Below are 17,319 nucleotides of genomic sequence, written 5' to 3' on the forward strand. Positions count from 1 at the left end.
ATCTATCTTATTTTGCTTCTTTATGTACCACCCATCATTTCTTTCTTCTCTTACTGCTCAGGCTTACCTGGCTGAAGAGATGTCCTAGGATCATCTCAGAAATGGAGGAGGTGAGGCCGGTAAGCTTACAAAAAAAACAGAATATGATTAGAGGACAGACAAGCATTATTCTGAAAGGGTAAAACTGATATCTGTACAGGTAGTCCTCAACTTATGACCACAATTGAGCCCAGAATTTATGTTGCTAAGTGAGAAATTTGTTAGGTGAGTTTTGCCCCATTTTATGACTTTTCTTGCTGCATTTGTTGTGAATCATTGCAGTTGTTAAATTAGCCTTTTCAGAAGGTGGCAAAAGGGGATCATGGTTCTAGGACACTGCAACCATTATAAATGTGAGTCAGTTGTCAAGCATCTAAATGTAAATCACATGACCACAGGGATGTGGCAATGGTTATAAGTGTAAAAAGTGCTCATAAGTCACTTTTTTAGTGCTGTTGTAACTTTGAACAGTCACTAAATGAACTGCTATAAGTCAAGGACTACTTGTACAAAAGGAAAAGGTGAAGGTCTTTGAAATTAGAATCATTGACTTATGCCTCCACAGCTTAAACAGTGCTCAAGTTTAGATATTTTTTTGTTTAATTTATATGCCACCCATCTTGCTTCAAGAATAATTTAAAGGTTGATCCTGACAGTATGCAATGTACCACAGAAAAGGTGCTTTTGAATATATGCAAACTGTATTTTGTTGTACTTTTGAATTACTTTTGAAATTCCTGCAATATAGAAGTTGTCCTTTAGATATTTTACACTTCTGTACTTTCTAATCTTTTTTTTCCTGTCTCTCTCTCTCTCTCTCTTTCTTTCTCTCTCTCTCTCTCTCAAAAAGTTGGAAAACAAGATCAGAATAATGTATGGTTAATTTGCCTAAATTTTAAGTGTTTTGCTTTTTTGGAAGGGAAATTGATTTTTTTTTAGATTTAAGAAATAATGAAGTATGTATGAGAAATGTGCCAATTTTGTTTGCATGTATTTAAACCAACTCTGTATTTAAATTCACCAAGAAACTGTTATGGAGAGTCAGAGATGAGCATTTAAATGGCTTAACTTAAAAACTGGAAGAGTTGGGAGTTTCCTATTACTTGATGAAATATTCTAAAGTCTCCACCCCACCTATCAATATATCCCAATGTGAAAACAATAAACTATTTTTAGTCTTTAAATCTCAGCAGTGAAGTGACACATACACATGAGCAATTGCTGATTTTCTGTTGAAGCTATATGGCCAACATGTTGTACTGATGGTTGTACTGTTACCATAATTTTTAGCAAAAGTATGACAGACAAACATATAGGTGTTTCAGATCTTGGACAAAATAATTAAACCTTTTAGAGAATAAATGGAAAATTGAAAACAAAGTGCAAAGATCTTGGGAGGAATAGGTTGCCATTCATTGCTTCAAATCAAGCACGGATGGGCATTTTAATTACTTGCTATAACAGAGCCCTGTGTGCAGTTTGTTGCCACACAGTGATGAGCATCTTCCTCAGTCTTACCTTATGAGCAGCCCAATCCATCCAACCCTTGGCATTGGGGTCAATGTTGATCAGAACCAACCCCTCCACAGTGTCTGCATGTGAGAGCTGTGGGAAAATAGGAACAAACAGAAATAAGCATAACCATTATGATACTTTAACTGCAACGACACAGCTCAAGCATACTTTAGGATAATTCATCACATTCCTCATGTATATTTTCAGACCTGGCCAAAATATACAGTAGTGGAAGACTATAGAAAGAGATATACCATTCAATTTTCATGGTTCATATCTATGTCCAAACTTCAATGTACACTGGTTATGTTCACATAACATGCTTAACTCATTATTGAATTAATCCAATTTCTATGTTGAACCATAAGCTCACCAAAAGGCCTGAGTTGACAAGAAAAGTCACTAGAATGATTAGTGGTGTGAAATACATTTTTATATGCCAAGGTTAAAGCTGGTTTATTGTAGGAGATGACCAGGGCGAGCCCAAGGGAGGATTCAAATACATCATAAATCATGAGTCTCTGTGTGTCCACATGAGATCTAAGTCCAACCCACCTTGAATGCCTATCTTCTTTCCTGCATTTCCCATAACAGTCAGTTGTTCAGATTCTTGTGGATAGGTTAAGCTTGCAAGAAATCTTTATACTCATTTGAACTGCCTGAATCTCCTGTTTCCTCCAGCACTTTACAGTTATATAGTTTAGTATGTTCCAATGGTTTGAAACCCTAACTTCCATCAGCAGGACACTGGGAATTATAATTCAAAATATTTGATGACGCATCAATATATTTCTGGGCTAGGGTGTTGGGGACAATGGGGGGTGGGCAATGGGGGAGACAACTGGCAGAGAAGAGCAGTTTTTTACCAAATTAAAAACAACAAAAGGAAAAAATGAAAACAAAGAGTCCCTGCGGATTTTACTCTGCTAGTCATTGCTGACTAAAGAGAGTACTGCTCATCTCTGTTTCAAGGCTGTTGACCCAGTGCTGTCTGAAGACATTTCTGTGGTCACAGCATGACATTGCAAATCATTGTTTTCTCCCCACTAAGATGGTACCTATTTATCTACTAGCATTTGCATGTTTTCGAACTATCAGGTGGGCAGGAGCTAGATGAAGGTGGGCAGTTACCCCATTGCACAACGCTCAGTTCTCAAACCTGGGCTGTTGACTTTCCAGCCAAGAAGCCCAATGTCTTAACTACTGAGCCATTACACTACACCCAAGGCCACTATATTAAAAACAACAAGGGGAAATGGAAATATTCTTCCACTGTCATGGGACCATGTGGGATTCCTTATCGAAACAGATCAATTGAAGATTCAGCATAGACAAAGGAAAGCACTATTGGTTTACTTCACAGAAAGTGTACGGTAGTTACCGTACAGTACCTACAGTAGACTACAACCACACAGGATGCAGTGTGGTTGCCAGTTTAGAAAAGGTAGCTTTGGTTATGATGATTTGGGTCATCATAGAAAACTAAGCAAATTTTTAAAAACGTATTAAAGGAGATGGAGAAAGGAAAATAAGTCTACCAAGGAATGTGTTACATAATAATCAAACTTGCTTAAGTCTCAAAATGATACAGATGTTTAGCAGAAGATATGTTATTATCAGTCAACAGAAGCAATTTGAGACAGAAGATGAAGCACCCATGACAGAACGCTAGTCTTTTTCTGCTTTTTGGTTTTGGCAGGGGAAATTCTTCAACTAGATTATTTTTTTCTATTCTCTCCCCAATATGCATGCCAATTATCAAAGTCTTAAACACTAGAATGACACTGTTTTATTTCAACAACATTTATGTATAGAGGAGGCAGTGTTAAGTGAATCAAACTAGGTCTTGGGCAACCTAGTTTCATATACTCAATATGTACTCTATCTCAAATAATTGCTGTATTTTCTTTTAGAGTGGGAAATTACGCATGCTAGCTCAAGGAGAACATGAAAGATAATTGGAGAGTCATCTATTGATGGCCCATCTGAATACCACATAGCTCACACAACTAAAATCTCACTGTGAATTGCCACCCCCTCCCCCCTTAGTCCTGTTATAGTCAGGAACCCAGAAGCCAGCTACTCAGAGGGCTGATTTGCTTGTGACTTTCAGAGATGATCAAGTCACCCTGACTTAAGGATCTGACCATGCCCCTTTGGCATGCAGAGCATGTTTGCCTGCATGACAGATGCTAGGTCCCATTCCACTTACACTATAGCGTGCCAAGATATATGCTCCAGCTCCAACTCCAATTCCAATGATGCTGGTGAAACTGTGGAAAGGAAAAAAGAGGTTGCAAAGGGCAGTGGAACAGGGACTGCCTTGATAGCCTTGAGGTTCAGGTAGAGAAATAGTTTCCAAAATTTGTTTTCAACTTGCTGATGTTGTATTTTTTTTAGTATTTGAGTGTTTGAAATGTCACAGGTTGCGTTTTTCACCTTGTGTAATTTTAGTGCTACTGTTTACATTTCTCTCTCTCTCTCTCTCTCTCCCTCCCTCCCTCTCTCTCTCTCTCTCCCTCCCTCCCTCCCTCCCTCCCTCTTCTCCATTGTCTATATTTATTTCTTTACATAATAAGGGTTGGCATCTACAGCCTGAGAAACTTCATGGCTGCAAGTTGTTGTTGATGTTTTTTTGCTACTTCAGATACCCATTTATTTGGTTTAGTTTCAGTCGTTCTGAAATATACAGCTATAACATAAGGGCTAAAACAGACTTATCACAGTTTTAAAAAAAATAATCCTGTGTTAAGAAAAATTAAACTGTAGTCTTATTTATAAGTGTAATTACTCAAACTTTAAATACCCATTTAGATATGGGCCTCATCATGACAACTTAGTCAGTAATCAATCATCAGGTTTTTAAACCATCTTCTAATGAATTACTCTAACTACATTTCACAAGCAGTAAAATACCAGTTGGTAGGGCTTTGCAATGCCTCAAAGAATGAACGGAGCATGTGTCTTCAGCTTTTTAAAGCAGCCACCTTTTTTCCTAAGATTATTCAGTTGCCCTTTGCAGCTGCTATGCAATCTCAGATAAGAAGACAGAATATTAAGACATGACTGCTTTAGATAGCTGTAGACAGGTATTATGTTTTCAGTTTCACGTCCTCCAAAGAAGCATATTGGAATCAAATTCAAAGCAAGACTTCCTTCCCTATCCTAACAGGTACACGTCATATCATCCTCTTCAGACTCACTTGACATATTGCAAGATGCAGGGGATCATGTCAGCCAGCTGGTCCAAAGAAGGATACTGATACCTAGAATGATGAGAGAATAGGGGCTGTATTAGACAGCTTGATCCCCTTCGCACTCAACACAGCGGGTGGGGCAGGAACGGGGGCTGCAAGGCTCACCCCAGAGGGAAGGCCGGGGCCCCCTCCTCCATGCCAGGTGCGTCCACATGTATCACCACGAAGTTCTTTATGATCTCTTGCATGTCCTCATAGTGGAAGAGAGTGTCGAAGCACGAATGATCTGGGGTGGGGGTGGGGATGAGGAGACAGAAGAAGGGGGTGTCAGGCTGCAGAAGGGCAAGTGGTCATGCCATCAGACGGGCAAGGCCTAATAAAACAGGGACAACCCTACTGGGAAGTAGCCATAGTTTCCTGGGTGCCAATCAATGTGTTTTGTGATATTTTGCTTCGCAAGGCAACCCTGAGCATGTTTATTGAGAAATATATCCTCCTGTATTCAGCAACATTGAGGAAATAGGTAAAGGGCTCCAGTATTTGCCACAAACACATCTCACAAGAAAGAAAAACATTTGGAAGATTAGGTAAATATGAATTAGGCACCTTCCATACCTCCATGTAAGAAAAACCTGAAGGAGGGAAGCCCTAAAGGGAAAATTCAACCAAATGGGTGGAGGGAGAAATGCAGAACAGGCTGTAAATCATACTGAAAATGGAAAAATATTTTAAAAATAGTGTATTAAGAGTTTGAATTTGGAATCTTAACTTTAAAGGGTAAATACATTTTTAAATTGCAAAAAATAAGTAGTTTTGTGATGAAGCAACATTTTCTAAACTTGAGGTCTTCTAGAAATGGTGCAATTGAATTTTAAGAGAGATCCCAACACATGGTATTGGACTGAAGAAAATTGGTATGGAATTGGTGCTTTCTTTTTTACTTAAAATTGCACTTTTGCTTAGGACAACAAAAATTAATTCTTTTCTGCCACTTAGTGACTATCTGGTCTTTTGCAACTCAGATCCAGTATTCCTAATTTTGAGTGGAAACTATGAAAGGCCCCCAAACCCTCAATAAATCAGCAAACACATTTTGTGATGATTTAAACTCTTTGATTGTGGAAGGAAGGCTGTAAATAATATAAAAATGTACATGTAATTCTCGCAACAACCTATGAGAGACAACATTATTGTTTCCAAAGAGAGAACTCCACGTTTGACTCCACATTAAACTTGCCCTGATGATAACTGTTCCAAACAAACCTGTGCTGGGAAGTTGAACATTTCCTAACCCATAAGCAGAAATAGCCAGACGGAATAAAAATATTATGTACGGTAGAGAAAGAACAGCTCGTTTCCTTCCTTTGTCTCCTGTTTACCTCTTTTATTAAGTGGCTAATTTCTTCTAGCAGTTGGAAGAAGGAGGATGGAAAATTAGCTGCTAAGATAGGGAGTGATAACTAAGGGGAAAATTCAACCGGCAGAATTTCATTCTTTTTCCTTAATATCTTCATATTTTACTGCATGCTATTGGATGAATTTTTGAAGTGTGCAGTAAAGAAAATAGCTTTGGAGAGGCATGCAGGAGGCAGACTCAGTATTATCTGCCTAATATCTTCATTCAAAGATCATCAAGCAGTCAGAGTTGGAGATCTGGAGTGTTACCGTTATTCATAGTGGCAGAGGTAGGTTTCTCCGAGTGAGAATAGAGACAGAAGGCAGAAGAAAATAGAACATTATCCATAGATAAGAGGAAAGCACAATAATCTCACTTAAGACTACAGAGCCAGCCTTCCTTCCTTCCTTCCTTCCTTCCTTCCTTCCTTCCTTCCTTCCTTCCTTCCTTCCTTCCTTCCCTCCCTCCCTCCCTCCCTCCCTCCCTCCCTCCCTCCCTCCCTGTATGTTTGCAGCCTAGGTTTCATAGTTTAATCTGGTATGTCAAATTGCAACTTGCCACCAAGGGCCTCTAAATCCCAGTTCTTTAACAATAGCATTGACAAAAAAAATTGTTCCAATTCCCCAATTTGTAATAATTCAGATATACATTTGTGTTTGTATATATAGGTCATGTCAATATGTGGTTATAAATGGCAAAAGAATTTGTTTTCCATTTCCATTCCTTTCTCTCAGCTATCACTTGGAATTGTGATTTAGTTGAGCTTTTAATAAAACACAAAGTCAGCACTGCATGTATACACATACATAAGTTTCTGACCTTGCCAAATGAGAAATTCTTGGGATTTTTCCAGAACAATAAGATCTTTTTAAGGCTGCATGAGTTTTACTGAAGTTCTATATACTTCTTGGTGAATTATGTTAACCGTGAAACTGCTGGTTTCCCATCACCCACAGCCCTCAATCAAATGGATATTCTGGTCTTACGATTTTGTCCCACATCATGATAGGTGAGGATAGCTGGACGTTTGGGCTTGGGTGTTCCATGGATGGTGATGGTCACAACCCCATAAGGTGTCTCCACTGTGTGTTTCTGTAGAAGAAGAAGAAAGACTAAGATGAACAAATGAAAGATTGCAAAGACCTAGGCCTGTGGGAGTAATTGCAATGAGGATAACCCTGAATTCATAGAAAGAGAAGTTAAATTGTGAGGGTTGGTGAGACCTTCAGGCAACATCTTCAAGTATTTGGGAAAACTCTGTATGTTCACAAGCACTCACTCTGCGATGTGGTATCAAACAAATTAGGATTCTCCAAATTCTATGTAAATGAAGCTTGTATGCATTTATACACACAAACAAAAATTTGTTCCTATGGAGCTCAGCATCACCAACAGCTTTTCCATATAAAAAGCCCAAACAACATGCTGGGGGAAAAAGTCCTTTGCAGCCAAAAGACAACACAGAACTGGCAGAAGTTCAAACATTACTCAGGTCATGTCAGTTATGTATGTGAGGCTAGGTAAATATAGTGCCTGCATTAAAATAAACCATTACTGTACACAAATGTAAAAAAAAATTTCTGACTTTTGCAGATTAATTAGCTTATTTTGCAAATGTATTTTGCTTATCCATATAACACCTGCCTCTTTCCACTTGTTCAGTCTAGTTAAATTGCTAGGGGAAAAAAGCAAAATAACTCATCATGGAATATTTCTGTATCTTTAATTAAAAGTTTAATTTTTAAAATATCTTGTGTTGAAGGGAAAGTCTCATAGCACAGATACAGGTAGTCCTCAACTTACAAAAGTTTATTTAGTGACTGTTCAAAGTTACAATGGCACTGAAAAAAGTGACTTATGACTGTTTTTAACACTTATAACCATTACAGCATCCCCATGGTCACCTGATCAAAATTCACATGCTTGGCAACTGACTCATATTAATGACAATTGCAGTGTCCTGGAGTCATGCGGTTAGCTTTTATGACCTTTTGACACGCAAAGTCAAAGGGGAAATCAGATTTACTTAACAACCATATTGCTAACTTAACAACTGCAATGATTCACTTAATAACTGGGGCAAAGAAGGCTGTAAAATGGGGCAAAACAACTGTCTCACTTAGGAACAGAAATTTTGGGCTCAATTGTAGTTGTAAGTTGAGAATAGCCTGTAAAAGACAGCATTTTTTCCATTCTATGAGCTACATTGTCCTGTTACCTACCAGGCAGCTGAAAAACTGGTATTTTTCTTCCTGCTTCCCTCTCACCATCTATATATCCATTTAAGGGATGGAACCTTGGTTCCAAAAGCCCTTATTTTATTATTGTATCCTCACTGAAAACAACTACATCAATACTGTAGCTGTATATATCTCTATTTTGACATTTAAAAAAAGCAATTCTCAACCTCAACAACTTTAGGATGGAGGGATTTCCACCTTTAGGATATTATTGTTAAAAAATCATACTTGTTATTAAGTTTTATGGTTCCTGATAGTTCGTTTTCTGCTTATTCCTACTTGGAGTTCAGCTCAACATCCTTATGCCAGTTTTCACCCTTCAATATAAATATTAAATTTATAATATATAAATATAATCTGTAACTGTAAAGCCTATCTTGAATACACTCTGCACTGAAGGATTTGGTAGGTTAGAAAGTGTGACTTTCAGAGCAAGCCTTGCTTGGTACTTGTCAACCGTAATGTTAATGTTGTCTCTTCTACCACATTTCAGAACAAGTGCTCAATTCATCTTGGAGAAAAGACTATTTCCACCTTGTAGTTTTCATAATGCCCGGAGAAGGACTTGGGTCAATAATGAAAAACAATCAAGTTCTGTTTTGTTTTGCCTTAACTTCATTGTTTATTCTCCCAGCCCTTCCTGCTAAGATTTTTCTCTGATGGCACACAAGCGAGCTCAATGTGTTCAAAAGCAACTAGAGAAACAGGGAAGGGCTGTGACATTTGGCACCCAGAGACATTTCTTTCCAGAACCAAAATAACACAATGCAAGAAAAGGAGGGAAAGTGGGAAATGAAGAAAGCAGTTCAGAAGACAGGTAGCCAGTTTAGATGTAATCGTGAGGAAGGGGATCAGAAAATGAAAAAAAAAAAAGGAGTGGGAACTCATGGGTTCAGATGAATAACCTTGGAGCAGCTCCCAAATGAAACAAATGTGAACAGGTAGTCCACTATTTACAATAGTTCGTTTAGTTACAAAGACACTGAAAATTGCGACTTATGACTGTTTTTCAGAGTTACTACCTTTGCAGCACCCCCGTGATCAAATTCAGATGCTTTGCAGCCAGTTCATGTTTATGTCCATTGCTGTGACCCAAGGTCATGTGATCACCTTTTGCGACCTTCTGACAAGCAAAGTCAATGGGGAAGCCAGATTCACTTAACAACAGGGCTACTAACTTATCAACTGCAGTGATTCACTTAGCACCTGTGGAAAGAAAGGTCGTAAAATGGGGCAAAATTCACCTAACAAATGTCTCACTTAACAATAGAAATGTTGGGTCCAATTGTGATCAAAAGTCAAGGACTACCTGTAATGTGTATTGTGGCTGGCTAACTAACTAGCTTTTTCCTTCCTCTTTTTTAGTAGGATCTTATGTAGTGGATAAAGTGTTGGATTGACTGAAGAAATATAAATTGAAACTCTCTGTTGACTCAGCTCACTCCAACCTATTCAAAGAAAAGAGATAAATTGGCAGGAGGCATGAATTCCCAGAAAATAATGGTTATTATTATAAGTATTGAATACCTGAGCATAGTTCCATCAAGCCAAACAGATCCCTACTTATGCATTGTGGGTTGTGAGGTTTGTTGTATCTTAATTATTGCATACATAAGCAATCTTTATCCATTTTTTGGATGGATTTGTGTTGGAGGAGAACAACCACATATCTTAATTATAATTATTCCATTATTAATTCCAAATAATTGAATATCCAAGAGAAGAACATTTGTATATTTGGCCCAACCCTGTATATTTGGCCATTTTCTAATAAGATGTATAAGCATGTTCTGAACCTTCTAAAATGGTCTACAGTTCCTACTTGACATAGTAATAAACAGCAATTTTATTTAATTTGGCTACATAGACAACTTTCTCGTGTTGGCACTTAATGGTGCCCTGGAGCACAGTTTGTTCAACATAAGAAAAGATCAAAGTGTGGAGTCTGTATGCTTATATCTATAACACAACCCACACAGGCACATAACAATATTCATTACAGGCAGACTACCCCCACACCATGCTGGGACTTTTAAAAATATGTCAATAGTGTTCCTTTTGATGGGTCAGTTGTTCCTTTAGCTTGAACAAAAATGGTCAAGAGATAAAAGCTGGAATCCACAACGTGTAGCAATGAGAAAAGTTGCAGTTCTAACACTCTGTCTACAAGAGGCCCCTTCCCACTTGATGGCCTGTGAAAACGTGCATCTCTTCAAGCAGTTTTGTCTTAGGGTTAGCAGTCATTTAAGTAACAGGTGAAAACCGCTCCATGTTGACATGAGTAATTACAAAGTTATTTCTTCTGCCTTTCTTTGGATGCCTTACATCAGCTACTGTTAGAGGCCTGAAGTGTAATCTAATCTTGGATTGTTTTATAGCCTCTCCTGCATCCTGCTTTATCGCTTGTAGTTTTTATTACTTTTGTAGCAATTCTAGAGGAGTAGCCTCAGAGCTGATGACAGTTTGGCAGATCCCTTGGCAGCCTTTCTGCCTGGGTTCATCAGGTCCAAAGAAGCCACTTCCCCACAAATAGAAAAGCCAGATAGATAGGCAAAATTAGTGAGGCTAGTAAAGGCCCTATGTCTCCATAGCAGAAGATGGTCTTTTGCAATTCTAACAGTCTCTCCTTCGTTCACCTTCCTTTGCTAAAACAAGCATCAGAAGAGGCAAAAGAATGCATCCAGTTTTGCTAGCAAGCACTGCTGAGGTTGCCTAAATTATTTGATTCTACCCATAGGGATGCCCACAGAGCAAACCAAAAAAGGTCAAGATAGCCACAACTGTGTGGTTCTGACTTTTTTTATAGCCTACCTACCCCTCCCTCCTTCCTCTGAGGATGCCTCTGCCTATCCAAGGGGTAACCGAGTTTCCCAAGAGCTCTTTTCAAATGACAATCTTTGAAACATGGGGGGAGGGGGAGAGAATTAAAAGAGTGCCACAGCAGTAACCCTGTTTGGCTTGGCTTGTTCCTGTACTTCTCTTCAGAATGGAAGGCTGGTCCTAAGTAAATACCCAAAGCCAACACTGAGCTTTGTTGCCATCTTAGAGGGAGGCCATAACCAACTTCTTGCACAGTATCATCATAGTTAAAACGAAAGGGATGGGAGATAAATTCAAATTTTGTGCTGTATTTTCCCCTCACCTCCCCATCCAAACAAGTTTTCTCCACCCTCCTTAATTGTTTCCTCAGTTCCCCGCCCCCCCCCCCATTCCCCACTAGCTGGTAATATTCTGAAGCTCCCAAATAGGCTTAGTTCTCAGTTCAGCTGTTTTGGATGGTTTGTAATATACATGCTTAGATTTGCTAATTATTTGCTTTGTCTCCAAACCAAAAATGAAATTGCTATCACTCTATTTTTTTTTTTGTTAGCTCTCAGCAGCAAAAAATTTATTGTCTGAGGGAATGATAAATAAAACTAAATGTGCAGCTGACTGAACAGGACTTGAACAGCTGGTAAGCTTGGGGGCCAAGTCTCCTGGATTCACCCACAAGTTCAGGGGATGGAATGCAAATGTAAAAGGGCCAAGCAGTTCAAAGCAATAAGCGTTTGCTTGTAAAGCTGCTGCAGCCAAGGGTCTAAAGCTCACTCTTCTGGTTTGGAGCATGGGCTTGGCTCACCTAACAGGAGGTTAGATGATGTAATAAAACTTTTGCAACAAGAAAGAGAAATCAAAAATTGGTATCTAAAGTACTGTGTTTCCCCCAAAATAAGACAGAGTCTTACCATATTTTTTGGAGTATAAGACTCACCAGAGTATAAGATGCACCAAGATTTTGAAGAGGCAAATTAAAAAAAGTTTTTGCACTCTGCAGACCTCCCCAAAATGGCCCATTTTTTACGTAGCCTTTAGGAGGCTTATAGAGTGCTCCTGGGGCCTTGGGGGGGGGGGGGAATTGAGCAAAAAAACAGTCTATTTTTCACTCATTTCTGCCCTCCTCGGTCCCCAGGAGCACTCTAAAAGCCTCCTAAAGGCTATGCACAGCCATTTTGGTGAAGGGGGCAGGGTTTGGGAGGCAAAAAAATGCTGTATTCAGTGTATAAGACGGACCCAGATTTTCAGCCTCTTTTCTGAGGGAAAAGGGTGCGTCTTATACTCTGAAAAATGCGGTATTTTCTTTTGACTCCCGAAATAAGCACTTGGCCTTATTTTCGTGTGTGTGTGTGTGTGTGTGTGTGTGTGTGTGTGTGTGTGTGTGTGTTATTATTTTTGAGGTGCAGGAGGCAGTGAGCGTGGTCACCTCATGGCTGCTGCTGTGTTGCAATATTTTGGGGAACGGCTTAGTTTCAGGGGATGGCTTATTTTAGCGCATGCACTCAAAAGCCCGATTGAACTCATTATCCGTGGAGGTCTTATTTTCGGGGAAACAGGGTAGGTTTTCTCGTCTTCTTTAAAAAAAAAAACTGTTGTGTCATATAATCATACTGTAACCCTGTATATAAATATTCCTAGTGTAAACATGGGGCAAGAGAGCCCACATGATAACTTTAGTCTGGTCAAGTGGGTTCATGACTAAGCAATTATCTTTTTAGGTGCATGACAGGCAGGCATTTCAACAGGTGCATGATGTTGCAACAGGATTGCCAATGGACTGATAAACATCTCAGTCCGCTCCTATGCTTTTCAAAGCTGCTTAATATTTAGGGATAAAGGGATTAGCATAGTCTCGTGCTGGTGCCCACAGCTTAAGTTGCTGCCACCACACAAAAGCAAGGATGTTTGGAACATTTGGCCACCCCAATGATGAGGAAGGCTGCTAGGGTTGAAATTTGTGGTACTACGTAAGATCATACCACAAAACAAGGAAGTTAACTTCATATTCTCTGGCGAATAAATAGATGGCCAGTAATTGAAATGCTTCAATTAGAACAAAGCACAGAGATTTTGTGACTTAATATCATTAGTTTTAAAAAGTGAGTTACAGCTGACCTCATGCTTCAGGCTGTCAGACATGCCCATAGTCATGTGATCAAATTTAGACACTTGGCCTAAATCCATGCTGTAAACAGCATGGATTTACAATGGGTTACAGTGTCCCAGGATCATGTGATCAACCTATGCGACCTTCCCAGCTGGCTTCCAATAAGCAAAGTCAGTGGGGGAAGTCAAATTTAGTTAATGGTTTATAAATACAGTAATTTGCTTAATCACGGCATAAAGGACATAAAATTGAGCATGATGCGCTTAAAAACCACCGTGCTTACCGTAATTCGAGGATTACCTGTATGCTACAATGTGGCAACAGCAAATAAAAAACAGGCTGCTTAAAGCTAAGATTTCTGTGAAGAGTTGTTACTTCAGTTTTGTTTGTCTGGCAAGGCTCTTGTATAATGCAAAATGGGTCAATTTGGGGGAAAGGGAAATTTTACGGTATGGCAACTACATGGACTAAAGGAGGACTTTGAATCTCTTGGATGGGAAGCCTCATTTGAAACCATAGAGAGCTGTTATCAGTCTGTGGATAACTTAGAAAAGTGTGGTAAGCCATGTTTTGCAGAACAAGCCACTAATAGCTAGATTCACACTTCACACTAAACCATAAATCATAGCTTATAAACCTCAGTGGCTGGGTTCACATGACAATCTATGCCAAAACTAATAAGCAACATTATGCCAAGTGTGATATTTGAACCAGCCAAGACCGAGAGATTTGGGTTTAAATAGCATAAATGGTAGGAAATATGATAAAACTTTGTAAAAACAGTCCCTGCCATAGTTAACCTCATGTTCGCTGCTTATCCATTTACTTTCATATGCCTCAATTATAAAGCAGGATAATTGTTTGACACCTAGGTCTTTAATTCTGTTACAATTTAGAGACAGAGATTAGAGTTTTCTATTTATTTATTATTCATATAAAAGATTTACGCTCTGGGCTCATCTTGGGTTGATGGCAACTAATCTGTGAACTCCGTATCTCCCAGTCTATGATGCATGATAGCTTGCAGTGGATAATTTCCCTTCAGTTACCATTTTTGGTCTGGTTAAAAACCAAGCAATCACCAACGCAGACCTCCCAACTGGTTTGCCCATCTTTGGAACAGATAATATTGATTTGACGGAGCGTAAAGCCATTATCTTAGCACAAAGACAAAGCTACGCGGAAAACCTTGTTGTTGGCTCTTTTGCAAAAGTGTCTTGCCAGAAAAAAAAGTGACTGCTCTAAAAATGTTCCTGATTTGTAATCTCTGTTCCAGGAATATCTCCTGCTGAACAAAGAAGTCACTGCTTTTGTTGAGTTTACCCAGACGGGTTGCACTTCTCTCTTCCAGTACAAATAAGGAGGAAAACCCCTGGTTACATCTTCCTCACTTTCTCTCTCCTTGTGGAGAATCAGTCATTACAATTTATCTATCTGACAACAATTTTCTCCTTCTTTGCAAATATCAGGCAGGAGAAAGATAGACTTTTGCAATTCCTCCTTCAAGAAAGCAGGTGATAGTTGTAATACTGGGTCTACCTCTATCCATTTTGTTCAATTGAGGGAGAAGATTAGATAGAATGGACACAGACTGACTCTTTGGCTTCTTCTGAAGTTAGAAACTCCTGCAAGCCAAAGGGAGGAGGGGAAGGCACTTCTGAGTAAAATGGAAAGGATGGCATGGTAGTATTACCTGGCCATATTCCTGTAGAAGTTTGGCTGTTACCAGTTCAGCATCCTAGAACACAGAAAAGGGGGGAGGGGAAGAGACAGACAGGGGGCAAGGAGGTAACAAGTAAGAGGAAGAAGAATCAGTTATGGGGAGGGGGGGGGGAAGAAGCAGAACGTGCAGGCTTTTTGTCATTGGTTGGCACCCTTAAAAAAAACCAGCATGGATTGCAAGCAGCAAATAAGTTCATTAGAAAGCAGTTGCACTGTAGAGCTGCAGCATATGGATACAAAAATTTGTGTGTTCCAGTTTATGTTTTTAACAACTTGCTCAATTGAGGCCAAATGCTTGTCATTGGCAAAGAGGAAAACCTGCTTGTTTTCATTCTTTGTGAAGCTTGTATGACTACAGACCAGCTGCACATAAAAATACAATGCATTCTATCTTTAAGCTGTTGTCTTTGTAGCACCTTGCCTGGTGTAAAGTTTTGGCGAATTCAAAAGCTTGCATAGTTTTTGATGCCCTGCTTGTATGGATTTTGGACTTTTATTTTTTCTCTCCTGAACCAACACAGCTGTCTTTGTTTTTTTTTCTGGGCAAGCTGTGTGTCTGCACTAACTGTTCTCCTAGCTCCATGTCCCATGACATATTGGGAACATCTGCTATTATTAATTATGGTGATGCCCTGCATTCAAGAACCACTGCTGGGAGTGAGTGGTACTAATTCTTATGTTAAATATTTCTCCTAATAGCTAAATTGCTTTACTTAGAATTAGTAGGATGTCTAGGTATATGTGGTGTTTCCCCCCAGAAATGGGGCTACTCCTGTACCTTTAGTAGTTGTATAGGTGCCATGGAACTAAAAAAAAAAAGGTTTGAAACTGAACTAAGAAATGAAAAGTTGGTGATTCCAAACAGGTTTCCTTTGTAACAGCACGTATAAGCAATTATTATATATGGCTATTGTTTATAACAATACTGTGATAATTTTAAACCTCATCCAATATTATATAGCATCACATTCATGATTTTACAGTGTGTGACAAACCTTTCATGTCTGATACTATTCAAATGCACCATAAAACATCTAGTGCCCTCACATTGAGATGCCTAAATAGAATTAATCATATCCTCTCTCTTAAAAATGCCATTCCCATGTAACTATTTTTGGACAATAGCATTGTTTGTGAAAATTATTCAGCATCTTTGCCATACAGTCACTGGTTGTTAGGGAATGCGATACCAGATTATAATTTCCTGATTGGCTTGCTAGAGTATAACATCAGAGATGGAGTCTTTGGAAAGCTCAACCTTTCTAAAGAGGATGTCTTTTCCCCTGACATTTTGTAATAATAAAAATAGCATTCACGGAAAAGGAGAAAAGATGTAGCAAAGAAAGCCTGCTAACAACATTCAAACATCAGGCTCGGATGACTCTCTCCAATCCATCTTTTCTGCAATTAAACAGCCAACATATGCTGAAGCCTATAGGCAGATAACTAATTTAGTTAGGCTGGCTGAATTGATTTTACCTGGAATTCTTTGTGTGTGATTATTGGTTTAGTTTTCATATATTACTTATTCCCAATAAACCTCTTTTCATTTAAAAAGGGAAATTCCTGCTAAAACCTCCCCCATGGTTATACCCTATGTTTCAGAATTGGCGCAATGTGTTTTTTTTTAAGTTTTGCAATGCTGACTTTGGTCAGGAAGATCAAAGTACCCCCCTTTTCTATTTTTGCAGACTGACATGAATGACTTAAAACTTCCCAGTGAGACAAATTAGGGCAGGTCAGGAGGTTCAGCCTGATTGGTGGCAACTAACTGTAATTATATCTTTTAATAGGGAATCTTTTGAAGAAGGGGTCTGCCAAAGAAGTTTAAATTACCACTCCTAGTTTGTGCAACTCCCAAAGATTTCAACAGGCTGATCATGTTTCACTTACTGATCTTCCCCAACAACAGTACAACAATGTGAAAATTTTCCACTGCTGAAAACATAGAGAGAAGGGCAAGCATTCACTTCCATTTATTTCTTGTGCTTATGTTATTTCATGCTGAGAGCTCAAAGAATGGTGTATAACACATGGGGTTCTGGATTTTCACCTTCCTCAACATTTACTATTTTCAGCAAAGTTTTATTGTATGCTTCAAAACCCTTGTTCATCTTGCAATCAACCCCCTTCTGTAGATATATCTCTTATCTAAAATCAATTTAAAGCACCTAGCAAGGATGGAGGTTTATGCCACTATTTAAGGATCAAGTCTATTCAGTGTCCTTTACCAATAATTATACTAGTATTTGATAATGGAGAATGAAGGATGCAGGTTTATTCAGATAT

General features: G+C 38.9%; 1 protein-coding gene across 6 annotated transcripts in view; it reads right to left on the bottom strand.

Moving 5' to 3' along the window:
- NDRG2 (NDRG family member 2) overlaps positions 1–17,319 on the bottom strand; it is a 43,095-nt gene that overhangs the window by 13,055 nt on the left and 12,721 nt on the right. For 4 of the 6 annotated variants that reach the window (XM_087713741.1, XM_087713736.1, XM_087713738.1 and 1 more), the window contains exons 3-9: positions 15,002–15,046; positions 7,134–7,239; positions 4,917–5,037; positions 4,758–4,820; positions 3,767–3,827; positions 1,558–1,644; positions 68–124 (exon numbers count right to left, since the gene is read on the bottom strand). In XM_087713741.1, coding sequence (XP_087569867.1) covers positions 68–124; positions 1,558–1,644; positions 3,767–3,827; positions 4,758–4,820; positions 4,917–5,037; positions 7,134–7,239; positions 15,002–15,046 — 540 coding nt within the window. The remainder of the gene's footprint in view (positions 1–67; positions 125–1,557; positions 1,645–3,766; positions 3,828–4,757; positions 4,821–4,916; positions 5,038–7,133; positions 7,240–15,001; positions 15,047–17,319) is intronic. The other 2 variants (XM_087713739.1, XM_087713740.1) reach the window with 1 other exon arrangement.

The sequence above is a fragment of the Thamnophis sirtalis genome, unplaced genomic scaffold (assembly GCF_051295495.1).
Source record: "Thamnophis sirtalis isolate CommonGarterSnake01/CBP01778 unplaced genomic scaffold, rThaSir2_p1.2 scaffold_4, whole genome shotgun sequence".
Taxonomy (NCBI): domain Eukaryota; kingdom Metazoa; phylum Chordata; class Lepidosauria; order Squamata; family Natricidae; genus Thamnophis; species Thamnophis sirtalis.